Source organism: Oncorhynchus gorbuscha, unplaced genomic scaffold (assembly GCF_021184085.1).
Source record: "Oncorhynchus gorbuscha isolate QuinsamMale2020 ecotype Even-year unplaced genomic scaffold, OgorEven_v1.0 Un_scaffold_2195, whole genome shotgun sequence".
Classification (NCBI taxonomy): Eukaryota; Metazoa; Chordata; class Actinopteri; order Salmoniformes; family Salmonidae; genus Oncorhynchus; species Oncorhynchus gorbuscha.
The window spans coordinates 18,860-27,500 of record NW_025745096.1 but is presented as its reverse complement, the minus strand read 5'-3'; the positions used below and the strand labels follow the sequence as shown (position 1 = coordinate 27,500).

General features: G+C 45.9%; 1 protein-coding gene across 4 annotated transcripts in view; it reads left to right on the top strand.

Annotated features, from left to right (window-relative positions):
- Positions 1-4,180, top strand: part of iqce (IQ motif containing E) — a 30,264-nt gene extending 26,084 nt beyond the window's left edge. For all 4 annotated transcript variants that reach the window (XM_046332676.1, XM_046332675.1, XM_046332674.1 and 1 more), the window contains 7 exons: positions 299-406; positions 619-826; positions 1,664-1,759; positions 2,263-2,387; positions 2,811-2,902; positions 3,115-3,216; positions 3,735-4,180. In XM_046332676.1, coding sequence (XP_046188632.1) covers positions 299-406; positions 619-826; positions 1,664-1,759; positions 2,263-2,387; positions 2,811-2,902; positions 3,115-3,216; positions 3,735-3,862 — 859 coding nt within the window. In that variant the 3' untranslated portion in view covers positions 3,863-4,180. The remainder of the gene's footprint in view (positions 1-298; positions 407-618; positions 827-1,663; positions 1,760-2,262; positions 2,388-2,810; positions 2,903-3,114; positions 3,217-3,734) is intronic.
- The last annotated feature ends 4,461 nt before the right edge of the window (positions 4,181-8,641 follow it).

The following is an 8,641-nucleotide window of genomic DNA, read 5'->3' as shown; positions in this document are numbered from 1 at the left end:
AGACAGGAGCTGAGACGACTGATGGCCGAATCTTCTGTTTTCAGACAGGAGCTGAGAGACGACTGATGGCCGAATATTCTGTTTTCAGACAGGAGCTGAGACGACTGATGGCTGAATCTTCTGTTTTCAGACAGGAGCTGAGACGACTGATGGCCGAATCTTCTGTTTTCAGACAGGAGCTGAGACGACTGATGGCCGAATCTTCTGTTTTCAGACGGGAGCTGAGACGACTGATGGCTGAATCTTCTGTTTTCAGACAGGAGCTGAGATGACTGATGGCTGAATCTTCTGTTTTCAGACAGGAGCTGAGACGACTGATGGCTGAAAGAGAGCAGGAAGAGAAAGAGACGGAGAGGAGGAAGAATGAACGAAGGGGTGAACATGAGAATGAAACACGACTCCACCTGTATGTATCTCCCAGTTCAACACTCCTACACAATGAATGGTGTTTACATCCAATATGACAGAAATACTACTGGAACTGTCTACTACAGGCTTATAACCACTGTGACATGGCCCACAGAGGTTGTATGGACACACCTTCTCTCTTGTGTGTCTGCGCCATGACGTTGCCACGGAAACCTTTCTACCCGTCTGATTCTCCTCCTTTTGTTCCAGACTGGAGGTAGAGCAGCTGACCGTGAAGATACAGTCTCTGGAGGAGGAGAAGAAGAGATGGACTGAAGAAGAACAGAACCGGGAGAACCGGAAGGAGAACCCAGAAGGGAGGGAGGAGAAGGAAAGAGAGGAGAGGGAAGAACAGAACCAGGAGAAGGAAAGGGCAGCTAGGGTGATCCAGAGAGAGTGGCTGGAGCACAGAGACAGGGTAACTAACTCACTACTGTAACTAACTAACTACTGTAACTAACTCACTAACTACTGTAACTAACTACCCAGAAACAGAGTGGCTGGAGCACAGAGACAGGGTAACTAACTAACTACTGTAACTAACTAACTAACTAACTAACTAACTAACTAACTAACTAACTAACTAACTAACTAACTAACTAACTAACTACTGTAACTAACTAACTAATTAACTAACTAACTAACTAACTAACTAACTACTGTAACTAACTAACTACTGTAACTAACTAACTAATTACTGTAACTAACTAACTAACTAATTACTGTAACTAACTAACTAACTAACTAACTAACTAACTGTAACTAACCAACTAATTACTGTAACTAACTAACTAACTAACTAACTAACTACCTGCCAGCTGCTACCACAGAACGGGAAGGAAGACCCATCTCCTATGGACTAATAAAGTACATTCTCTCTCCACTCTCCTTTCTCTCCCCTCTCTCTCCCTCCTCTCTCCTCTCTCTTCATCCTCTCGCCTCTCTCTCCCTCTTCTCTCTCCCTCCCATCTCCACTCTCTCCTCTCTCTCCATCCTCTCTCCTCTCCATCCTCTCTCCCTCTTCTCTCTCCCTCCTCTCTCCTTCCTCTCTCTCCTCTCTCTCTTCTCTCTCCCTCCTCTCCCTCCACTCTCTCCTCTCTCTCCCTATTCTCTCTTCTCTCTCCCTCCACTCTCTCCTCTCTCCCTATGCTCTCTTCTCTCTCCTCTCTCTCCCCCTCCTCCTCTCCCCTCCTCCTCTCTCTCTCTCTCCCTCCCCCCCCCCCCCCCTCTCTCTCTCTCTCTCCCCCTCCCCCAGGACACAGTGTTGGTCCAGTCAGCAATAAGAGGACATCTCCTCAGACAGAGCCAGATAGCTCACCTCCGAGACACACACACCAGCACTCTCAGCAAGGTCTCTCTCTCACACACACACACACACACACACACACACACACACACACACACACACACACACACACACACACACACACACACACACACACACACACACACACACACACACACACACACACACACACACACACACACACACACACAGTTTGTGGGGTGGCAGGTAGCTTAGTGGTTACAGTGTTGGACCAGTAACCGGACGGTTGCAAGATCGAATCTCCGAGCTGACAAGGTAAAAATCTATCGTTCTACCCCCGAACAAGGCAGTTAACCCACTGTTCCTCGGTAGGCCATCATTGAAAATAAGAATTTATTTTTAAGAACTGACTTGCCTAGTTAAATAAAGGTAAAATATTTATATATATATTTTTATGTTGTAGTTCAACCAAATTGCCACTTAGGGGCACTGTTTCCCCGTATTTACAATAGGTATCTATAGAGTAGAGGGAGTTTGCCCTAATTAGTCTCTGATATAGGAGTTACTATTTAATGTTTCATTTCCAGAATGGCCAATCACAGCGCGGCAGTGATGTTACCTCCCGTGTGGAGGATGGGGAGCTGGTTGCCGTGACGCTGATCCAGTCTGTGTTCCGAGGTCACCTGACACGCAGCGCACTAATGACGGAGAGGTGACACACACCACCACACACAGTTCTGACATTGCGTCTGTGTTTGTATTGTGTTGTGTAACTGTGTGTTGTATTGTGTTGTATAGCTGTGTGTTTGTATTGTGTTGTATAACTGTGTGTTTGTATTGTATTGTATAACTGTGTGTTTGTATTGTATTGTATAACTGTGTGTTTGTATTGTGTTGTGTAACTGTGTGTTGTATTGTGTTGTGTAACTGTGTGTTGTATTGTGTTGTATAGCTGTGTGTTTGTATTGTGTTGTATAACTGTGTGTTTGTATTGTATTGTATAACTGTGTGTTTGTATTGTGTTTTATAACTGTGTGTTTGTATTGTGTTGTATTGTGATGTATTGTGTTGTATTGTGATGTATTGTGTTGTATAACTGTGTGTTGTATTGTGTTGTATAACTGTGTGTTTGTAGCTCTGAGTCTCCAGCCTCTCCTCCCTGTGGACCCACACCAGCTCCTAGAAGAGTCCCCTCTGCCCCTTCAACACACACTCCCAGCAACACAGGTGAGATACACACACACACACACACACACACACACACACACACACACACACACACACACACACACACACACACACACACACACACACACACACACACACACACACTGAATCTGACACCTTGGTGGCACAGCGCGGACTGAAGGACAAATCAGGATTTGAAAGTGTGTGTGTGTGTGTGTATTTGTCCGTGTGTGTATGTGTGTGTGTGTTAGCCCTTCCAGGCAGTGATGTAGATGAAGAAGTAACGGAGCTGAGTGAGGAAGATCCCTGGCCTGTCTCTAACACACTGTCCAACAGGAAGAGACTCACACCAGGTATGCTGTCTGGGGATAGAAACGTATATATATTTATAATATGTGTTCCTGTGCTTCTGTGTGTGTTTCTGTGTGTGTTTCTGTGTGTGTGGATATATATATATTTATTGTGTGTGTGTGTGTGTGGATATATATATATTTATTGTGTGTGTGTGTGTAATATGTGTGTGTGTGTTCCTGTGCTTCTGTGTGTGTATATATAATGTGTGTGTGTGTGTGTATATAATGTGTGTGTGTGTGTATATAATGTGTGTGTGTGTGTGTGTGTATATAATGTGTGTGTGTGTATATAATGTGTGTGTGTGTGTATATAATGTGTGTGTTTATATAATGTGTGTGTGTGTGTGTGTGTGTATATAATGTGTGTGTGTGTGTGTGTATATAATGTGTGTGTATATATAATGTGTGTGTGTGTGTGTGTGTGTGTATATAATGTGTGTGTGTGTGTGTATATAATGTGTGTGTGTGTATATAATGTGTGTGTGTATATATAATGTGTTCCTGTGCTTCGCTTGTAGCCCAACTACAGCTCCACCCACCTCCAGATTCCAAGGTTGCTAAGGCGATGGACTCTGGGGATTCCGACGATGACATCATCGTGTCTCCGTCTCGTCTCCTGGGAAGGAGAGAAGAAATCTACTTCTAGTCCAGAGCATTGCACTATGGGATATGAAGTGTGTGTGTGTGTGTGTGTGTGTGTGTGTGTGTGTGTGTGTGTGTGTGTGTGTGTGTGTGTGTGTGTGTGTGTGTGTGTGTGTGTGTGTGTGTGTGTGTGTGTGTGTGTGTGTGTGTGTGTGTGTGTGTGTGTGTGTAGTTGGGTATGCAGGCTTTTACTCCAGCCCTACACCAGATTCAATCAAGGTCCAGAGGACATGCTGATAAGTAGAACCAAGTGTGTTTTGGTAGTGCAGGGCTGGAACGAAGTCCAGTAGCTCTCCGGGAGGGGAGTGGTTTTTGGTGTCAGGGCTGGTTTTTGGTGTCAGGGCTGTAATGATAATGATGATAATGATAATAATGATAATCCTAAACATATCCAGGAGGGTCGCTAGGCCAGCTCTCTGCCCAATAAATCTCCGTTCTGATACAGATCGTTTTTTATGTTGCCAAAGTGCCTGAGTGCTGTATATAGATTATTGATGGTCATAAACAAAGTTATAAATCATGGAGTTTATTGGAGAATGAGCGACGTTTAGAACATGTCTATCAATATAAACACTGCTGATTCAAAACTGTGAAATTATTATCATATTCTACTGCAATATGACGCTCAGAGGAGAGTGTGTGGGCGCGCGTGATCGTGCCTTGAGTTGTGTTTATTATAATAGCTGTAATCCATGAAAATAATGTTTTATCTGATTAAATGAGTATCTTTCCTTGTATGGTAAAACACTTCAGAGGTCATGGTGTTTCTTCGTTTTTTGATGAAAATGTGTGTTGTGATGTTTTGTCGTAATGATCACCAACTGGGTTGTGTATTACCGTTACACCGTCGGGAAGGGAGGGGGCCGGTCTGAGTATTTGCGCATTCAACTCCGCTCCGCTCTGCACACATGGTCGACAGATCTATTTGCAGAGCGAGCTGCAGTGGGAAGCTTTGTCCTCCTCGGGGTTTTCGAGCTCGTGTTTGCTTCGCCCTCCAAATTCGTTAACGGTGAACAATGTAGCAGCCGACGACGGCGACGTTTCATCACCGGGAGGACATTTAAAACGAACCCCCACCGGGACCGCTCGTTGAACGGATGTTAAATTTCATAATTTAATTGGAGGTCATTTAAACCTGAACTCCCCCTTCTCATTGGGATCTAGAAAAGAGAATATTTGATTCGTGGATATTTTGTATCGAACAAATCTAACCGTAATGTAACGGCATCTTTTAGAGTGGTAAGCGGTCTTTCTACGAGTGGGTGTCCGTTGTTTTTCGACTGAGATGTGAGAAGAGTTGTGATTTCTGCTGCAGTCCCGCTGTTTTAGCCTACATCGGCTGTATAAGGAACAATAGCCTCCAGTCTGTGGATGAACAGGGAGTTTGGTGGTGCCGCCGCTAGGTTTCTAAGGAGAAGTGTTCACATTGCAAAATGAGACTTGGCTACATTCACACATAGTTTGTGGAGCTGAATATGGATTTTTTTTCTGTCGTCCTGGCTAAGAGTTGGGAATGCGGTAATGGAGAACCGGAATAATCCAATATAGCCTAACCGCTCGTGGCTGGAAGAAACGAATAGACCCGTGGGGACGAGAATGTTGTGGCGGTCCTGGAAATTGTAGCCTGCAACACCGTAAATCAATCAACGACCGACTGAGTAAACGAATTATTGCTGATTTGACCGTGGCGTCGGTCGACGGTAGCCTACCCTAGAACAAACCGCCAATAACGGATAATCCATATTTGTATTGATGACGGAATCACATCGATGATAACAACCCACTCGGCGCACGACACTTCTCCACGTTCAGACGAGAATCATAGCCTGTGCGTGGGCGTTGTAAAGCAGTGTCGTTTACCGAAGAGGACACATATTTCGGGCTGACAGATTGGCAGTGACACCGGCGGGTCTGTGCGTGTGAGAGGATGGCAGCGGTAGTAAACTACTCTCCCCCGTGGTGGGTCAACCTGCTCCACCGCCTCCCCCACTTCAACCTGCAGTTTGAGACGGTCAGCAGCGACTTCAGACCCGAGGACTCAGAGTACCAGAAGGTAGGCTTAGAACACACAGAGATGCATGCATACAGACCACACACAGAGATGCATGCATACAGACCACACACACAGATGCATGCATACAGACCACACACACAGAAGCATGCATACAGACCACACACACAGATGCATGCATACAGACCACACACAGAGACGCATGCATACAGACCACACACACAGACGCATGCATACAGACCACACACACAGAAGCATGCATACAGACCACACACACAGATGCATGCATACAGACCACACACACAGACGCATGCATACAGACCACACACACAGACGCATGCATACAGACCACACACACAGACGCATGCATACAGACCACACACACAGACGCATGCATACAGACCACACACACAGACGCATGCATACAGACCACACACACAGACGCATGCATACAGACCACACACACAGACGCATGCATACAGACCACACACACAGATGCATGCATACAGACCACACACACAGACGCATGCATACAGACCACACACACAGATGCATGCATACAGACCACGCACACAACCCTGACAGAGGAACACGTTTTTATCTCCAATGCATTTTTCAATCAAAACCGTTATCCAGATCAACACTCACTAAAGCCCTGTGGATCCCAGGTGGCACAGCGTTCTAAGGCACTGCATCTCGGTGCTAGAGGCGTAACCACAGTCCCCGGTTCGATTCCAGGCTGTATCACAACCGGACAAGATTGGGAGTCCCATAGGGCGGCGCATAATTGGCCCAGCATCGTCCGGGGTAGGGTTTAGCCAGGGTAGGGTTTGGCCGGGGCAGGGCTGGCCAGAGTAGGGTTTGGCCGGGGCAGGGTTTAGCCAGGGTAGGGTTTGGCCGGGGCAGGGTTTGACCAGGGTAGTGTTTGGCCAGGGTAGGGTTTGGCTGGGGCAGGGTTTGGCCAGGGTAGGGTTTGGCCGGGGCAGGGTTTAGCCAGGGTAGGGTTTGGCCGGGGCAGGGTTTGACCGGGGTAGGGTTTGGCCTGGGTAGGGTTTGACCGGGGTAGGGTTTAGCCAGGGTAGGGTTTGGCCGGGGCAGGGTTTGGCCGGGGTAGGGTTTGGCCGGGGTAGGGTTTGGCCGGGGTAGGCCGTCATTGTAAATAAGAATTTGTTCTTAACATAAAATCATTGTTATAATACTAATCTACTACCCAAAGGGAAACAGATGGCCCATCCATCCACTCCTAGGTAGTATTCCAACACTTGTCTCCTCATCTCCTGTCCATGTCTCCTTGCCTTCATGATAACAAATTGACAGTTCAAGTGCATTACTGTGTAATAAAAAAAAAGAGTATTGTAACTCCATCTTGATAGACAGTGTTACTAGTGTTATTACACATGTAACAGCAGCTTGGTGTGACGGGCCAGTGGCTTGTTGGGTGAAGAAGGGACGGACAGAGGAGGGAAAGAGACAAGGAACCGTGATTTAGAGGAGGAGGGTTACCAAGTTCAAGTGGTGAGCGTGGGAAGCTGCCTACCATGAGGAGAGAGAGAGAGAGAGAGAGAGAGAGAGAGAGAGAGAGAGAGAGAGAGAGAGAGAGAGAGAGAGAGAGAGAGAGAGAGAGAGAGAGAGAGAGAGAGAGAGAGAGAGAGAGAGAATTGTGAGAAAATAAGGGAGAAACTGAGAAATGAGAGAGATGTGTAAGACCAGGAGATGAAGAAGAGAGAAGATGAGAGAGAGGAGATGAGAGAGATAATTGTGTGAGAAAATAGAAAGGGAGAGAGAGAGAAGAGACCAGGAGATGAAGAAGAGAGGGAGATGAAGGGGGAGATGAGATGAAGAGAGGGAGAGAGAAAGATGAAGAAGAGGGAGAGAGAGAGAGTTGAAGGAGAGAGAGATGAAGAAGAGGGAGAGTGAGAGAGATGAAGGAGAGAGAGATGAAGTAGAGGGAGAGAGAGAGAGATGAAGAAGAGAGGGAGAGATGAAGAAGAGAGGGAGAGAGTTGAAGGAGAGAGATGAAGAAGAGGGAGAGTGAGAGAGATGAAGGAGAGAGAGATGAAGTAGAGGGAGAGAGAGAGAGATGAAGAAGAGAGGGAGAGATGAAGAAGAGAGGGAGAGATGAAGAAGAGAGGGAGAGATGAAGAAGAGAGGGAGAGATGAAGAAGAGAGGGAGATGTGCCATAGACCAGTCATTGAGATGTAATACCCAATAGAAGGAGATGTACCATAGACCAGTCATTGTGATGTAATACCCAATAGAAGGAGATGTACCATAGACCAGTCATTGTGATGTAATACCCAATAGAAGGAGATGTACCATAGACCAGTCATTGTGATGTAATACCCAATAGAAGGAGATGTACCATATACCAGTCATTGTGATGTAATACCCAATAGAAGGAGATGTACCATAGACCAGTCATTGTGATGTAATACCCAATAGAAGGAGATGTACCATAGACCAGTCATTGTGATGTAATACCCAATAGAAGGAGATGTACCATAGACCAGTCATTGTGATGTAATACCCAATAGAAGGAGATGTACCATAGACCAGTCATTGTGATGTAATACCCAATAGAAGGAGATGTACCATAGACCAGTCATTGTGATGTAATACCCAATAGAAGGAGATGTACCATAGACCAGTCATTGTGATGTAATACCCAATAGAAGGAGATGTACCATATACCAGTCATTGTGATGTAATACCCAATAGAAGGAGTATGACATCACTGTGTTATTCAACCATCTCAAACGGTACATTAATAA